The sequence below is a fragment of the Fukomys damarensis genome, unplaced genomic scaffold (assembly GCF_012274545.1).
Source record: "Fukomys damarensis isolate Sample0158 unplaced genomic scaffold, DMR_v1.0_HiC HiC_scaffold_15, whole genome shotgun sequence".
NCBI classification, from domain to species: domain Eukaryota; kingdom Metazoa; phylum Chordata; class Mammalia; order Rodentia; family Bathyergidae; genus Fukomys; species Fukomys damarensis.
This window is the reverse complement of record NW_022900927.1, coordinates 29,564,825-29,583,126: the sequence shown is the minus strand read 5'-3', so window position 1 is coordinate 29,583,126 and position 18,302 is coordinate 29,564,825. Positions and strand designations below refer to the sequence as shown.

General features: G+C 36.7%; 2 protein-coding genes across 6 annotated transcripts in view; both read right to left on the bottom strand.

Moving 5' to 3' along the window:
- Tbk1 (TANK binding kinase 1) overlaps positions 1-6,167 on the bottom strand; it is a 58,739-nt gene extending 52,572 nt beyond the window's left edge. Inside the window, exons 1-2 of the mRNA XM_010644523.3 lie at positions 6,071-6,167; positions 3,432-3,548 (exon numbers count right to left, since the gene is read on the bottom strand). Coding sequence (XP_010642825.1) covers positions 3,432-3,518 — 87 coding nt within the window. The 5' untranslated portion in view covers positions 3,519-3,548; positions 6,071-6,167. The remainder of the gene's footprint in view (positions 1-3,431; positions 3,549-6,070) is intronic.
- A 2,077-nt stretch (positions 6,168-8,244) lies between these two features.
- Xpot (exportin for tRNA) overlaps positions 8,245-18,302 on the bottom strand; it is a 74,784-nt gene continuing 64,726 nt past the window's right edge. For all 5 annotated transcript variants that reach the window (XM_010644525.3, XM_010644524.3, XM_010644528.3 and 2 more), the window contains 6 exons: positions 17,960-18,076; positions 17,586-17,701; positions 16,888-16,935; positions 14,916-14,987; positions 11,983-12,039; positions 8,245-9,385 (listed from right to left, as the gene is read on the bottom strand). In XM_010644525.3, the coding sequence (XP_010642827.1) occupies positions 9,359-9,385; positions 11,983-12,039; positions 14,916-14,987; positions 16,888-16,935; positions 17,586-17,701; positions 17,960-18,076 (437 nt within the window). In that variant the 3' untranslated portion in view covers positions 8,245-9,358. The remainder of the gene's footprint in view (positions 9,386-11,982; positions 12,040-14,915; positions 14,988-16,887; positions 16,936-17,585; positions 17,702-17,959; positions 18,077-18,302) is intronic.

Below are 18,302 nucleotides of genomic sequence, written 5' to 3'. Positions count from 1 at the left end.
AAAAAAAAAAAAACAAAAAACAAAAAAAAAACAAAACCTTCTGCAGAGCAAAGGAACAACCAACAAAATGAAGAGACAATCTACAGAATGGGAAAAAATTTTTGCCAGCTATTCCTCAGAGGACTAATATCTAGAATATATTAGACCCCCCCCTGCAAAATAATGAAAAAATGGGCAACTGAAAGAAATTTCTCAGTAGAGAAAATACAAATGGCCAATAAATACAACAAAAATGTTCAAATGGGAAGGGGAAGAAGGGAAGGAAGAAAGGGCAGGGAAAAAGGAAAGGGGAAAAAACAGAATAGAAGGAAAAAATGGAAACAACGTTTTATAAAAATAAGGAAGGAAAGAAGAGTTGAAGGGAAAGGAAAGGAATGAGGGGAAAAATTAAGTATTTTACGAACACATACAAATTCCCTATAATGAATGTGATCAGTATGCATAAAATTAATTGTAAAATAATGTTTAACATTTTTGGCCTTAGAAAAATGCAAATTAGGGTCGGGATTTAGCTCAGTAGTGTTGCCACCTGCCTCTCAACTGCAAGGTCCGGAGAATCCACTTTACTCCAAAAATAATAGCTATTACTGAAAAATCAGGTAACAATAAATGCTGGCAGGGCTCCAGGGGGAAAAAGGAACCCCTCTTCATTACTGCTAGGAATGTAAACTAGTATGACAATTATGGGAATCAGTATGGGATTCTTCAAAAACCAAAAGAAATCCCATTCAATCCAGCTAGGGTTGACACTCTCCTAGTATCTTCCTGAAAGAATTAAAGACATCATATTATAGTGATATATGCAAACCCATATTTACAGCAACACAGTTCACAACAGCTGAATCTTTGAAGCATCCTGTATGTCCATTGGCAGATGAATGGATAAAGAAAATGTGGTATTTATACCTAATGAAATACTACTCTGTCATAAAGGATATACTTGAGTCATTTGTAGGAAAATGGATGCACCCAGAGACCATAATATTAAGTGAAGTAAATCAGACATACAAACTTAAATAGCACATGGTTCTTCTCACATAAGAAATCCAAACTATATATAATAAGCAAAACAAAAGAGAAACAATAGGGAAAAATAGAGGAGGGAATGGCAATGTAGGGTAGGGAAAAAATGCAGCTGGAGAGAAGGGATAGGAAGGGGAAATAAAAATAATTTAGATGTGCGATGTACAAATACCAAATATAATGAATGTAATCATTATGTACCACAAACAAATACTAACTAAAAATCCTTTCACTAGTAGAGGATTTTGAGTAATCCTAAATACTTGAAATTAATATCTTTAAGAATAAACATGATTTCTCAAAACACATCCTTGAGAAGACTGTTAGAAACCAAATACTAAACTACTTCTTAGCAACCTTTTGAGCCATTTTTTTTTTGGTGGGGGGGAACAAGCCTTGAACTTGCTCACAATCCTCCTGCCTCACTCTCCCAAGTGCTGAATAGATATATGTTGTTATGCCTGGCTTGAGTCAAGTCTCTAATCTCTCAAATCCTTATTTTAGATTTCCATACTATATTGGAAAAAGCACATGGAACTTCAAACTGTTTTAGGGTAGTCTAATCTATCTCCATTTATTCTTCATTCAACAAACATTTACAGAGCACCTACTTCACACAGGCATGTACATGAAGGACACCGAGCAAGTAAGTAAACAAGATCAGAGTACACGAAATATATCTACTAATGCCAGGTGCTTCTTTTTTTTTTTTTATTTTTCAGTGCTAAGGATTGAATGCAAGGCCTTGCACATGCTAGGCAAATGCTCTTCCGCTGGACTACATTCCTATCCAGTTCTGTTTTGAGAGAGGGTCTTGCTAAGTTGCCCAGACTAGCCTCAGACTTGGATTCCCTTGCTTCAGCCTCCCAAGCAGCAGGTAAGCACTATCTTGCCTGGTAGCAGGTACTTTAAATACGTCTCATTCAATTTCTACTGAATGTCATCCTATTAAGTTTCCAGTTTACCTCCATTCTAAGCCTCGTTGCTACTAAAGCAAACTGTGTATAACTGCACATTGCTTGTATTTAGTTATATTCACTAGGTCCACCACAGTGCCTGACATATAACAATCATTAAAGTTATGTTAAGTTAATTTGGAACACAGGAAAACAGATGGCGAATGTATTTTCAATGATAAATTCTCTATCACTGCCTGTTTTCTGTTAGCATAAAAGCAATTTCTATCACAGGAATATTTAAGATTGATTAGAATAAACTTAAATAAGGATCCAGAATGAGAAGGGAAAATACTAAAAGCTCTTCACATGACACTTCTGAATCATTTTCTGTGAGCCACCATGGTTGTTTATCATCATATTCTCTCATCAGAGGAAACAGCCTCTCTCCTGCATGCTTATCTCACTGATAGAACTGCTGGTAATCTTTAGGCTAAAGGAAAACAAGAAGACATTCCTGCCTACTGAAATGTTTACAGACCTTGTTTCAGAAAGTAAGCTGTTAGGAGGCTGCAAATACCATTTAGCTTAAAACAAATTCATAGTGCTAAAGAACTAGCCTTATTTGCACTATAAAGGGATTTTTTACTCCATTTTCTTTCTAGTTTCTTTCCCATAATAGAAGCTTCTTCCTTTTAAATTATTTTAACTATGTTTACTCTCATCCCCTAATATAGAATTTAACAAAATTCTTCAGTTCTTTAAATGCTTCTGAAATTAGCCCCATTTCCTCTATTCCCATTCCATTACCAGGTTTGGATTACCTCATAACAGGAAATAGCCTTTGAACTGTAGGCTTTTTGTTGAGAATCTCATTTTACTCCAGTCTGCCTTGTAGAATGGGCTGTAGAAGGGGCATGAACCCCTGGTAGAACAGATTTGAATCATTAGGTTCCCCTCCACCCTACATATCTGTATCCAACCCAAATCCCTCTAGCATCAGTGAGCTCATTCACTACTATCAGGCAGCAGGAGTGAGGAAAGAATCAAAAGACAAAATACTAAAGTTCCCTTTCCTGGATGTCTTTAAATCAACCTCTTAATTTTTCTCCATTCTGTGAAACAAACTCTGACACCATTGGGAAGATGTGTTCACTGCCTCTGACACAAGCTAAACCTTAAAGAATCACAAAAATCATAAAAATTTTTCCTTAGATGAAAAGAATCAGAATCACCAAGTTAAACATCTTAATGTATATGTGCTTCTCAGTAAAGAATATATTCAGTGACAAAAGACACCATGCCTGTAATCCCAGCTATGCAGGAGGCTGAGGCAGGAGGATTCAAGGTTAGCCTGGACAACTTAGTGAGACCTTGTTTCAAAAAGGGTTAAGGATATAGCTCGGTGGTAGAGAATCCTGGGTTCTATTCCTGGTACCACAAAACCAATCCATATCAACCAAACCAACCCAAACCAAAACAAACAAAAATTTCAGTTATAGCTGTACCAACCTTATGTCTTCCACGAAAGACATTTGCAGTAGCTCCTTGGCCTAAGATATCAGATAAAAGCCACAGATGATTAGAAGTGCTCTGCATCTCGGCTTTGTCAGGTGTTCTCTTTTTTTACTACAAGAAAAGAAAAGATTTGCATGTATCATGTAAGGAAATAACAGAATTAAGAAACAAACATTAGCTATTTTTAGTCTCAAGTAAGACTACCTAGTATTCATTGCTAAATTGAAGTTATAAATAATCCAATATAAAAATGTAAGTTTCTAACAACATTAGAGACAAAAAACATTGTGTGGGCTCCAGAAAAAAAAATATTAATGGTATCTTATTCAGCTCAATTAAAAACAATGAGAAAAGTATTTTCCTTCTAATTTTGTCTTTGTCATAGAGAGTGAGACCCTTTACTCTCTGCTTCCTGGCCTCCATGACTTGAGCAGCTTTCCTGTGCCCAGGTCCTTTCACAGACACCTTGGGACTGTACTGGTGAACCAAAATATACTTCTTCTTCTTTAAATTGTGGGTATTTGGTAATGTGCCTCAGCAGCGAGAAAGTGGTTAAGACAGTTTATCAATGATAAATTATACTTTAAAATAAACAAAAGAGGGCTGGAGATTTAGCTCAGTGGTTCCACTGCCTACCTCGCAAACACAAGGACCTGAGTTCAATCCCTAGTACCAAGAAAAAAAAAAAAAAAAAGGGAAAAGAAGGAAAAGTAAGGTAAGCTATAACAGAAAGATAGTACCATTTACTTTATTACTTTCAAGGTCAGGACAACACTAATGGGAACAACTGTTTTTACTATGTAACATTTCCACAATCTAAAATTTCATCTATGTAGAGAAGGACAATCACAAAAGGTTACCAAAATTACCGTTCCTGAAATGTTACTACCTCTTCTGAAATTTAAGGATAGTTTCTCTAACTCCAAGCATTGTACATAGCTATACATATAAGTATATACATACGACCAAGTCTTAAAAAAATAAGCCTTGTCCTTTAATGCTGAAAAGCTATGAAATTATAAAGATACTAAAAATATTTAAACTCCATGTTGGAATAAAAATGAGGTATGCTAATATAGCATAACCACTTGTTCCACTATGCGCCCTTAAACCTGCAATAACATCAGATCAAAATATAACCTTGATATACTGTCACCTTAAGTTGGAACAAGAAGCAGTACACAGGACTGGGTATTTTATCATGCATTAATGACTGCCAATATTCCAGGTAGAGTTAGGAACATAGAGAATAGTAATGGGCCTAAATTTCACTAACCTTTTGTATATGAGAAAATAGTTACATAATTTTACTACCCATCTAATTAAGATAGGGAATTTTACATAGCTCAATTTATTGGAAATAAGCAATGGTTCTTTCTCACAAGGAATACATTTGTTAGCTACTGCATTCCATTTTAGAGATAATTTACTCATTTACCTAATAAAAACCCTTCATTTATTAGTGTAGTTTTGCTGTTTCAATAGCTGCAAATGGAAAATATTACCAAGTACTCAAATGAACCCAATAGATAATATAAAATACATTTATCAATGAAAATATCTGCTGTCTATATCCTGATTAAAAAAAACAAAACCATGGGTCCACAATAGTGATTAGAAGAAATGTCTTTTGAAACTATCTTCCAATGGCCCCATCACACTCCCATGCTAAAACATGACTCAGCACACCCACCCAGTGCTTGCTATATACATCTTTATATTTGGCAAATGTACAGTATGAGCAGGCACTCAGCAAGTGTATTACTAGTGATTCTGTCTTAAGTCCGCTTTCTTTTATCTTCCAAAACGAAAGTTACTCAGGATGAAAACAGGTTTAGTGACATGGCCTTTGGGGCAGAGTTCCAGGATTTCTAAACTCTACTACTATTATGTCAATTATTTGAGACATACTGTATTTGAGTTTCCAGAGTGAAAAAAAGTCGGTCTTTGCTTATACATGTGACAGTTACGGTGGAGTCTTGTTTTGAGAGTACCTACACCAAGAATATCTGGGAAATGGATTAGAAAATATTCCCACAAATCAGATCAACTGGGAGCAAGGAAAGGTCAGAAGTCAGCATGTTGTCTGTGTGTCTTAAGAAACTCTTCTGCTTCCGGTAAACAGTTGCTGTTAACATCATTGAAATCTTAGTGAAAAGACTTTTTAATCTAAAAAACAGTCCATTTAAAATCTACCAATCATGACTATGAACAGAAAGAGTGGTAGAAAGCGGCGGGTCTATCTCCACGAAAACAGGCGGCTCTTCCTCCTGGGACGGCCAGGGCCCAGACCCGTACCAGACCCCGACTCCTCTGCGAACCCAACGCCGCCGGGCCGGGGGCCGGGGGCCACGGGTCAGAGGGTCGGCCGCCGTATGCGAAGAGATGAGCGAACAGGGCTGGAGCGACTGGCACCAGGCTTCGGGCGCTCCAAAGCCATGGGGGGCATTTTCGAAATAGCCAGATCCAGGGCAGCACGGCCTGGGGTGTGCGGGGATTCCCGAGTCCCCTGCTCATTCCCATTCTGACTCAGCATCCCACTTCCCTCATTGGACGAGGGCAACCGATACCGCAGACTCTGCTGCCCCGGCCCAGCAAGGTCCCAAACCCTCATCCGCCCCCGTCCCACTTACCCAGCGGGGTCTCTGCCGCGCCACCGCTAGCAGGGTCCCGCGGCCTTCTAGCGCCCGGAGCCACTTCCGGCTTCAAGAGCCGCGACCGAGGCCACGTGATCACGGTCGGCGCGCGTGCGCACACCTGCCGGCCCGTGCTGCAGCTACCTTAGCGGCTATTGGACAGAGCTCCTTCAGCTGCTGAGGCAAGGGGCGGGGAGCGAGGTGGGCTGGCCCGGACACACCTCCGCCTGTGGCGTTTTACCGGGTCCCAGCAACCCTGACGGCGAAGCTGGCGGCCAGTGCTTCCGCACGCAACCCAGTAACTCAGATTCCAACTGCAGATCCCGTCCTGTCCGAGCGCCCGCAGACAGAGCGCAGCGTGAGCAGACAGTGCGGAGCTAGGGGTTACATTTAGATAATCACAGGTGGGCGGGATGCTGGACGCTTGAAGAGCCATCTGAGGAAGTCTGGAGGGATATATCTGTATCCGTTTTAAAGACGGCTTTGCGGTGGAGCCAGATCATCTCAACAGTATTCAAGAAGTCAGATTCTTAGTATGTTTACTTAATTGCCTTTCAGACTATAATTTGGAAAATGGCAATATTGGAGAATTTAAGACTAAAACTAGTACTAAAATCAGGTCCTGCTCAAGTAGCTGCGTCTTCCACACACTACAGCACAGAAGCCTTTTTCTAAGGAAGGAAGTGACCCAGGAGCAGAGGCATTTGAATGGAAAGGAACTGACAGTGCAGTCCCAGTTCTCTGTCAATTACTTTAGGCAAGTCTGTTTCATAAGATGCACAATGGAGATAGTCCAGTCCAATGAATTCTTAGTAAGTTACTTTATTAGAAGTTTACACCACAATGTTTAAGTGAATTCATTCTAACAACATTCTATTCACTATTTACAATTCCAATTTCAATTCTCTGATATAAAAAGACAATAGTGAAGACCTGTCAGTTTTCCTACAACTGTAAAACCCACAGCTCAAAGTTGTGGGAGGAAATGTGACATTTATATTGAGATACAGCACATAGCCAGGCATGGCACACACCTGTAATCCTAGCACTTGAGAGACTGAGACAGGAGTTCCACAGATTTCAAGGCCAGTCCAGACCATACAATAAGACTTTGTCTCAAGTCCCCTTCCCTTGCCTCTCAGAAAATAATGCACATTAAAATATCATGCAGTACTTTCTTTAAAGGTCAAGCCATTTGTGAACCAATTAAGGTTAGTATTAACATTTAAATAAAACTGTTAGGTACAGGACTAAAGTAAATATCATAAAACCCTGGGGTTCCAGTCAAGTCTCACAAATCTGTAAATTTTGGGCCTCATTTATCTATAACAAGTGAGATTTACTCTTCAGATGACGTTTGGGTGCTTCCTTCTGTTAACAAGATAACTTGATGGAAGAATTTCCTGATGGTGCTTGGGGCAACTTCATGAAATGAAGAAAAGAATTATACATTATATAATATGAAATTTAATTTCTATTTAAGCATTGATTTCCATGTCCTGATTTCTCTTACCTCCAAACTCGTTAATCTTCGGAAGGGCTTCAAAGAGTAAGGGGAAAAGGTCTTACTTTTCTATGTATAAAATTAGTAGTACAGTAATAGAAGCTAATATCAAGGCGTTATGTGTCAGTTATTGTAATAAGCTTTCATGTTTAACCCAGAGTTCTTAATGAGTTATTTAGTAGCTACCATTATTTTCTCCATTTTTGAGATAGGGAATTAAGGTTCTAATACCAGTTACTGGCTTAACTGGCATAATATTGGAACCTATTTAATTTGGGTCCCTAGCCTGTATTATATAAACTTTGAATTACTATGTCATTCACCTCATTAATGTACTTTGCAGAATTACTATTGTCATACATGCAGTTAGCTCTCCCATAGTCAGGGGAACCTAGCAAAAAAAACACCCAGCTTCCATTTATCCATTTTTAAAAGCATTTTTATTGAAGTATAATATATATTCCACTGATTTGTATAGTCAACTATCAATTTAGTACCTTTATTCCATGATGTAAAGAAAATGTTTTAAAATCTCTTCTGGGATTAAAAAGATTTCATATACACAATTTAGAATACAATTTAGGGAATTTAAAGGTCACTGAAGCCCATCCATGAAACCCAAAGGTAAACAAAAGAAAACCAATCCCCCACCCCACAATTTTTTTTCTTTTTTGGGTGCTGAGGATAGAATCCAGCGCCCAGAACATGCTTAGTATGTGATCTGCCATTGAGATGCATCTCCAGCCCTCCTTCCTAAAAATTTTAAATGGTCTTTCAAAATAAACTTAAATGTCTGCAGACATTTTTGGTTTTGTCCTCTTTTCCAATGTGACTACTGACATTATTATTTTTCCTTTCACTTTCTTCAGTTACCATGAATAAAGATGAGGGAAGGCAGAGGAGAATACTTTCAATAATTAAATAGTAGCTGACTATGGCATTTACAAACATCGTAAAGACACAGGTAAATCCCATTCTAAGTACACCCGATAACAGAGGAAAACAGTTTTAATTTCAACAACAGATTGACATAGAACTTTTCTAGTGCATTTAAAAAAAAGACTTATTTAACAGAATTAAGTTGCACGTAACCTTTCAGGAGAGTAATTAAGTGAAATAAGGTATCCACATTGGTTTTTGCAAACCTTTAAATGGAAAATCAGAGAGCAATTAAGAAGGGAAAATAAAGCTAAAGTATTTACAATTATTCCAGAAAAGATTTGATAGATTTCACTACGTAAAATTTATTTTTTAATAAAAAATATCTGCACCTGCTTTTAAATCAATGAATTTATGAACCCATTCTCTTCGTAGATTACACATTGGCACTGAAGTAGTTTAAGGAAATTAATAGCTATCTACAAAGAAAATCAGTTTTGATTGTTGTATTTCCCCTAATATTTTATGTGTCTGCACACATAAAGGAAAACTAAATTTTCAAATATTTTATATTCAGCAATTTTTTAAAAAGGTAGTTTTTCCACTCTGTGGTGTTTATAGAGGATTTAAAGTTTGAAATAAAGAAAAAAATTAAGGTTCTAGGTTAATTCTGCCATTATCAACATTTTTATATGGGACAACTGAGCTGGCATGCAGCAACTTCTCTTGTTACATACCTATATTTAGGGGAAATTACACCCATTTTACAGAAAAATCCCAATACTGCTGTAATCTCAAAACAATGTTAAAAGGCCAGTGTGAATGGCACACAAAAAACTATTTCTTTATAAATTATTAACTGGAATTCCTGATCATGACATAGGTGCAGGGAAATCCAGTCCTTAGGGCTTTGCTCTCTGGAAGAACACCTGAAAATAAAGTATTCATACAATTAATACAAATGGCAGAAAACTGACCCTCTTTTACATGAAGAATGGCTCCAAGTTCTGAATGCTAGTCACTATTTTGTAATGCACAATAGATATTGAAAACAGTTCACATAATTAATAAATCCATACATAATCCAAGGTAAGAACTTTGTCTTCTGAAGAACTGGATAAAATCTAGATACAACTCTGTTGATATCACTCGATTAGGAAGGTAGTGAAAATATGGTATTATAATGCTGTGAGGTCCAAGTAGTCTGAGAAAAATATGCTTTCAAAACCTTTATACTGATTTGCTCTACTTTCAAGATTAACACTGAGAAATTAAATTTTGAGCTAAAGACAGTGGTTTGAATCCTTACAGAACTTATATTTATTTGATGATTAAGGGCACTTCCAATTTAGTATTTGAGACTACCAGGGAGGAGTCTATAGGTTGTGCTAGGCACCGATCCAGTATTACACACTGCCATTCATTCAGTCAATTACGGGAGCACTAGAAATAGTAAATGATAGGCAGAAAATTCACTGAAGACAAGGACTAAGTTTATCATTCATTGTATCCCTAACATCCACTAAATTAAGATATGCAGTTGACACATAATCTAAGTTGAGAAAACAAAAACAATCATTATATGAGCAAAAAAAAAAAAAGCCTTTCAAGGAGACCATGCTTAAGGTAAGCATACAAGAATGGGCAGAATTCACAAAGGAAGGTTGCTAATAAGGTACCATGTTTTTAACAGTAGCAAGTTTTACTATAGGCAGGGGAAAAAAAAACAGGCTCTGCAGAGCAAGTCTGGGCCAAGTAAAAGTAGGAAAAGAAGTACACCTTACAGTGTTAAGAGTGGGTCACCATGGAAGAGAAAATACAGTGGCCAAGGCAGGATTTTTAAGGAACAGGAATAGCAAAGACAGTCCCTTCAAGAGAAACAAGAAAGGTAGTTGGAAATCAGAATACGGAAGAAAACATAAACTTGTTTTTGGTAAACAATGGGTTTAGAAGAGTATGAAGAAAGGCAATGAATTAGTAATAACATGTTTTTGAGTACATCTGCTGGGTTAGAACAAATGAAGGGAGATCAGAGCGAGATAAGACTGAGGTAAGCCTACCTAGAGAGGGAGGAAAGAATGAGGAAGATCTGAGGCAAAAGGGAGAAATGGGCATACAAAGTATGAACTTCATTTATTCCAACTAGAAGAACAATGCTAACACTGAGATGATACTGTCAGTGCAGACAAGCAGGGCCAAGGAGGAAGATGTCTTACAAATGCTTGCAGAAGAGAAATATACATGGAGTACAAGTCTTCTACAATGAACCCAGATTTACTGTTATTGATCTACCAGATTTTTCTGAGTTCTTCAATCAAGTTTTAATGGTTAATGAACACAGGCTACCCCTATAGACACTTTGTTTTTGTGGGAAAATAATTTTATCACAATGATAAAAACTACAACTTGAAAAATAACTGACACAGAACATGTTAGAATCACAACTGGGGAGTTACCTCAGTGGCTCTGTGCCCGCCTCAAAAGCACAAGGTCCTGAGTTCAAACCCTGGTACCAGAAAAAAAAATCAGCTAAAAGATAACTCATTTAATTATTTCATGAGTGAAGTCCATTGGTGTATGAACTCTACTGAATGTCTTAGGCAAAAGAACCAGGTAGCCATTCACTTGTTGCTTTCTACCAAGGATTTCAGCGCTTTGCTCTCAAGTCTGCTGAATGAAGTAATAAACAAAAATAAGAAACATCAGGATAGAGGTATAGCTCGGTGGTAGAGAATCTGCCTAAAAAGTATAAGGTCCTAGGTTTGATCCTCAGCACCACCAAAACAAAAAACAAACAAACCAAAAAAAGTCCAGTTCTGCATCCTGTTGCACTAACTTTGTTTCTAGACTGTGGACCCTCTTGGCAGAGAAAAATCACTCAGAGTGGTACCCACAGCAGTTACACAGTACTTGCTTGGTATGTAAGAAGCAGTCATGAAATGAGAAATGACTGATGACCCAGGAGAATACATATGAATTTAATTAAGTATGAACACCAAATAAACATTTAGAATTTCTTGCCAACTACTAGGTTAATTTTTTTAATTGTTATTTTTGAATGTTAAGAGCTTTGATGCCAAATCTTAGATTTCCCTTTTTGTCTGCTACATAACTCAAATGTTTCAAAATAACATGTATACTTCTGTTTTTATATTTTTAGCTTCTTCCTTTCAAATTAACATGGGCAAATGTTGAAGATTTCTTATTCTCCCAATCCTCTAGTTTCTATTTAATTACATCATGAAACTGAAAGAAAACTGGCACTTTCATCCTGATATACTCAAGGCGTGTATTCATTCAGTGTGCATATCTAACTTTACGTGATCTTTTGCAAGCCCTTAGCACAACGAAGCTTCAGAGAAACATGTGTTATAGAAACATCTGCAACTGCAGATTCTTGAGAGCAGAATTCAGAACCACGAGATCCAAAAGTACACGACAGTCAAATTACAGCATATGTGTATACTGTCTGGGCCTTCAAATATTACCTAATTGTATGAAGACAGGGGAATTTCTAAATGCCTACCTTTAAATAATTTTTAAAAACTTTAGCATCAGGTTGCTGAAGTGCTTGACAAAACTCCTGGGAAGTAGGGAAAGAAGGACAGAAAGAGAAGAATCAGTATGTTTGTATTACATCCATCAAAATTCATTCATATGGTCAGTATTTTTTTTTAAATTGTAGGAAAAAAAAAAGTACCATCTAAATCACTTTTAAATGTGCAGTAATATAGTAGTATTAACTACTATATTACTACATGCACAGCAGATCGCTGAAGCCTTTTGTCCTTTTTTTTTAAAAAGTTTTTTGAGACAGGGTCTCCCTATGTAGTCCAGGTTGGCTTTGAACTCACTAAGTAGCCTAGACTGGCCTCACACTTGGTGTGAACCTCCTGCTTTAGCCTCCCAAGAGCTGGGATATCAGGCAGGTGCCACCACACCCAGCAGCCTTTTCATCTTGCAAAACTGAAGCTCTGTGCCTTTAAAGCAATTCCCATTTCCTCCTCCTCAGTCTGACAATCACCATTCTACTTTCTGTTTTGATAAGTCTGACCATGCTAGATATCTCATAAAGTGGAATCATAATGTATTTATTCTTTTGTGGTTATTTCACTTAACATAATGTAGTTAAGTTTCAATGATGTTGTATCATGTGACAGGATTTCCTTTTTTATTTACAGATGAATAATACTAATATGTACATGCCCCATTTGCTTTATTCATCTATCAGTGGACATAAAGAATGCTTCACATCCACAGTATTCCTTATCAAAATCAACCTCACCAAATCTCACCATAAAAGGTTTTATGGCATTTCAAATACAACACTTATCAGACAGGCTATTTTCACTGTTGAGAACATGCCTCTCCTGGAAAAGGTGAATTTATGCCTGAGGAGAGCGAATGGTACAAATACATTTTTATGCCTGTAATCCAGTAAGGGAGGTCACTGAGTACAGCTAAAACAAAAGAAAAAAAGGCATAGTTTCTCTAGTACAATACTGAAAAAAGTGTTGTCAGAACAAAAAGCATATTAAAAAGAGAAAACTGAGGGTCCTTTTACAATCAAATTATTAAATAGACATTATAATTGGATAACAGCAATCTTGAAGGATATAATCTATAAACAGTGGTCTACTTCTACTTATCATGGACACAAAGTTCATGACTAATAACATTGTTTTTACAAAAGTATTAGTTTATGTATTTAACTACTTTATTTCTCAACTTTCAATGCTTCTTAAAAGCCAGGATTATAAAAACAGTTTATAATGTTTTCCCCTCACTGGTGTAGGTGTTAAACTAGGCTTTTATGAATGTTTCAGTACTGAGCAACACCCTGGCCCTAAAAACTTTTAAAACATATCATTGAAAGACATCCCATGTTAAAATATTCATAATATCCAAAATGAAGCAAAAGTAGAAATAGTCAAACTTGTAGAATTTGAGTAGAAAGCTAGTTGTTAATAGGAATTGGCAATGGACATAAGGTCTCAATTATGCAAGAAAAATATATCTTAGAGATCCCACTAATGTAGAACAACACTGTCCCTAAATTAACACTATTGTATCATACACTTAAAAATGTTAGGAATGTATATCTCATGCTGTCATACCATAATAGAATAAAATTAAACATTGTTGGTAAAGAAACAAATTTTAGGCTATACAATACATTATAGTTCTAGTGTTAATAAAAAGCTTGATACTGCATTTGCTATGTATATTATTGGACAAAAAGTTTGGAAAACTATTTCACAAGACAATAACTGAATGCTATTATACTTTGTAAAACCGGGGATGTAGCTCAGTGGTTCTCCACCTTCCTCGCAAGCGCAAGGTCCTGAGTTCGATCCCCAGTACAAGGGAAAAAAAAAGTATAAGGTAACTTTCTAGGCACTTATCTCAAAATATAGTTTCAGATCTACAAATGAAACATTGATAAACTTGGCACAAACCTTCAGAACAGAATGTATGTGCTATGCTTCCCTCTGGTCACCTGAAGTAGCCTATAGGCTCCTTTCAGAATGTGTTTTTGAAATGTATAAAATACCATACTATAGGATTACAAAGTAAACAATACTAATGAATTATGCTACCAAAATATTTAAGGTGTGGTAAAACAAGACTTATCTCTTACTAGGTTATAAGATATATATATATATATGTGCCATTACTAATATCACATAATTTCAAAAATGGCATGTATAAACAGTATTTCATTATCTGCAACCACTTATGTGGCATGAAAATATCCAATTCTACTAAACAAAGTCACAGAGAACATTACTGCTACTGTGATTTGCCATCTGTCTGATCTCAGGAAATTAAATTTCTGTTAGAGGTTAGTAAAAATAAAAATGTAAATTTTTATTCACTTAATTTCACAGATCCTCTGGTTGGGACTCCACTGTACGTAAAAACTCTTGCTAGGGCCAGGGATTTAGCTCACTGGTGCTGCCGTCTACCTTTCAAGTGCAAGGTCCTGAGTTCGACCCCCAGTACCGCAAAACAAACAAATAAACAAACAAACAAACAAAAAACTCTTGCTATCCCATACGTAGCAAAACGTCAAGGCAAATGCAGTCTGGCTTTCTTTTTTTTGTTTGTTTGTTTGGGTTTTTGAGACAGGGTCTCACTATGTAGTTGAGACTGACCTGGAGCTCACTAAGTAGGCCAGGTTGGTCTCGAACTCACAGCCATCCTCCTGCCTCAGCCTCCCAGACTGCTGGGATTACAGGTGTGCGCCACCACACCTGGCTTTTTTTTTGTTTTTTTGTGGGTTTTTTTCTGTACCAGGGATCAAACTCTGGTCCTTGTGCTTGCAAGGCAGGTGGCGGAATCATTGAGCTAAATCCCCAGCCCAAGTCTGGCTTTCTTGAATCAAAATTCAGATTAAACTATACACTCATATTCTTTAATTAAATTAAGAATGAAATCTGCCAGGGCAGATCTTACCTGAATTATTTCTGGAGCTACTTGTAAGGAGGGCAGGTATTCCTGTTGAAGATACTGAACACATTCTGGGCCCTAAAGATTAAAGGATAAGTATTTTCTTTATGGACATTAATAATACTTAAAAAGAAATTAAAACAAAAGATGCACACTTTAAAGGCAGTACGGTATTGTGGTTTTTTTTTTAGGTACTATGGATTGAAACCCCGGCCTTCACACTTGGCTGGCATTATAGGTGTGCACTATCATGCCCAAGGACTAAGCTTGGTATTTTTTTTAACCTCTCTCCTCCATACTGGGGATAGAGCACAGAGGTACTCTACCACTAAGCTATAGCTCCAGCTCTTTTTAAGACAGGGGCTCTGGAAGTTGCCCAGGCTGGCCTTAAACTGGGATCTTCCTGCCTTAGCTTCCCAAGTAGTTAGGAATATAGGCATGCACCACCATTTCTGGTTTAATACAGGGATTTTAACCATTAGTTCCTGTTTTACTATGTAGCTATCACTTCTACTTCCATGCCTTAGCTAAATAAATCTATTATCTCACACCAAATTCACTATGCAACATCTGATCTCTCTTCCCATGCCCATCTAATTTTGTCCAGAATGCCTGCTCCTCTTCTTTGCAGTCCACTGCAATGTGCACTGTCTTAAGATCCATTAAAAAAGAAAAAGGGGTTTCCCCCCATGGCTTGCTTAGGTTGCTCCCTTGGCAAAATTGCTTATTCAGCAATTGCCTTAGTCCTACAATATTTTATATATCTTTATTAAAGTACTTAGCCCATTGAGAAGTACTTATAAAACTGGTGTCCCTTGATTCTGAGCTACAAAAATATCAGGACATTTATTCATCTTTATATAGCCCCTCTACTGCCCCCCAAAATATACCAATTTGGTCTAGTACAGGGCTAACCTTAACCATAACCTAAGTGTAGAGAAAATTCAAAATTCTAAGTTGAAAACTCTACTAATTTCTCTCAGAATCAAAAACTCAAGCTCAAATAAATGAAGGGGGTGAAAGGAGCTCACGCTGTTTTCAGGGGAGGGGTTGACATCGCTGCTGTTTAGATGACTGCAACTACGAGGAAATGCCAGTCCTGTGATGGGTGCCTTGGCTCTCAGAGAATACAGAGGTAGGAGGTTTCGTTAAAAGGAAAAAAAAAAATGTGTGTGTGTGTGTGTGTGTGTGTGTGTGTGTGTATAATTTTTAAATGTTGGTAACTAATCAAATTCTTTGAAAATACCCAGAATTACTTATAATTTATACAATTGTTAGAGCAACAAGGAAGAATGAAATATTCTAAAGTAATGTGGTCTCTAAAAACTTATAGTAAAAAGCTGGATAGGGCTGGGGATTTAGCTCAGTGGTGCCACAGCCTGTTTCACTAACGCAAGGTGCTGAGTTCGATCTCTGGTAATAAATGTTGGTAACTAATCAAATTCTTTGAAAATACCCAGAATTACTTATAATTTATACAATTGTTAGAGCAACAAGGAAGAATGAAATATTCTAAAGTAATGTGGTCTCTAATCACTTATAGTAAAAAGCTGGATAGGGCTGGGGATTTAGCTCAGTGGTGCCACAGCCTGTTTCACTAACGCAAGGTGCTGAGTTCGATCTCTGGTACCGAAAAACAAAAACAAAACAAAACAAAACAAAAACAACAACAAAAAAAACCTGGAGAAATATGGCTATGAGGAAGTTGGATCTTGAAATTCTGGTTAAGATTTTTTCATGTCATTTGTCAAACCAAAACAAATACACATTTGAACCTTCTTGTTATCAAAAATTTAAGGACAATAATAGCTGCTACTTCACTGCTATTTCCATTCAACCCCTTTCCCACATCAAACCACATCAAAAAGTTTATACTAAAGTTAATTATCTCTTATAAAAGATGAGTCAAACATAATTAAAACTGTAACAAATGTTATGCAGGAGATGAGAATGAAAGCGCATAGGTCACAAACCTTACCCGTTTGAGATGGATTGTTTTCAGTGTCACGGCACACTCAGAGAGAGCCTGTGAAAAACAAACTGAAAGTTTTAATATGGCCAATTCTTGATTACTGATCCAACTTTTTATTTCCTAGTGGCTACCAGGAAAACATATCACTAAACAAGTATTTCCAAAGAAATATTTACCCACAAAGAAAGGACACAGGAAGGAATGGTAACAGGCAGGCTGAATAGAAAAAGCAACAAAAAGAAAAAGAACAAAGCAAAATGCTGCCTTAATACAGCAAACTACAATTATGAAGTGTTTTTTTGTTTTTTTAAATATGGTTTTTACGAGAATTGAATATGGCTTTATACTTGACAGATATAAGGCCAACTGACATAAAATATTCCAAAGATTAAATTATCGTATGGGAGAAGAAAGTGATCATTTAATGTTCTTAATGGCTAAGGAAAACCATTAATTTGAAGTAGGAAGGGCTAGAAATGTAGCTCATCAGTAGAGTACTTGCCAAGCATGTAAAAGATCCTGAGTTGATAATCAGCACCCCAAATAAATTAATAAAGAAATCATAACTTAAAATCATGGAACCAAAAAAAAGAGAAAAAAAGTCAATGAAAAAATGAAACACAATATAGTTGACCGGGCATTAAAGAGAAGAAAATATGAGTACATAAGAGCCACATAAAGCAAAAAGATTCCTAAGACCTTACCAATACTGTTTGTGCATCTGCCAGGTCAAATGTTTGCTTTAAAGGTGCTAGGAAACACGCAGGAACAATGTGCTTATAAACAAAATCAGCAAATCCCACTGGTCCATCTTTACCTCCTATTAAAAAAATTTAAATTTTCATTTTATATAAAAGGAAAATCAATTAATTCATCACCATGGAAATTCAATTCCCAATTCCTGCCTATGTTTGGGCTAAGGTTTGATTTCATCTCTAAAATGAGTCTTTTTAAACAGGTTGGAAAACAAAAGTTAAAAAAAAAATCAGACTGAAGATGTAGCTTGGAAGATCACTTGTAAGGCCCTGGGTTTGATCCCTAGTAATACCAAAAATAAAAACAAAACAAATTATCTTACCCCAGAGTTCTACCAACTTTGAGAGGATGATAAAACATGTTTTCTGTGCAATTGGATCTGGATAATCAACAGCTCCTTGGATAACAGTTACTAACACTTGTTCTACATTCTCTGCACCTGAAGACAAAAACATGAGTTTAACTTCAAAAAGAACTAAAAAGGCAACCTGAAATCCTTATTTCATATATAGTAACATGTAAAAATCATTTACAGAGATAGTGAGGTCTCCACATTTTTATTAACTAGGCACCTAAATGTAAGCACTGAAAATGCAGTATTCCCTTAATAGCTTGTTCGTCAGAATTTCCTCTGTAATGGAATTCCCTATATGGATCTATATAAT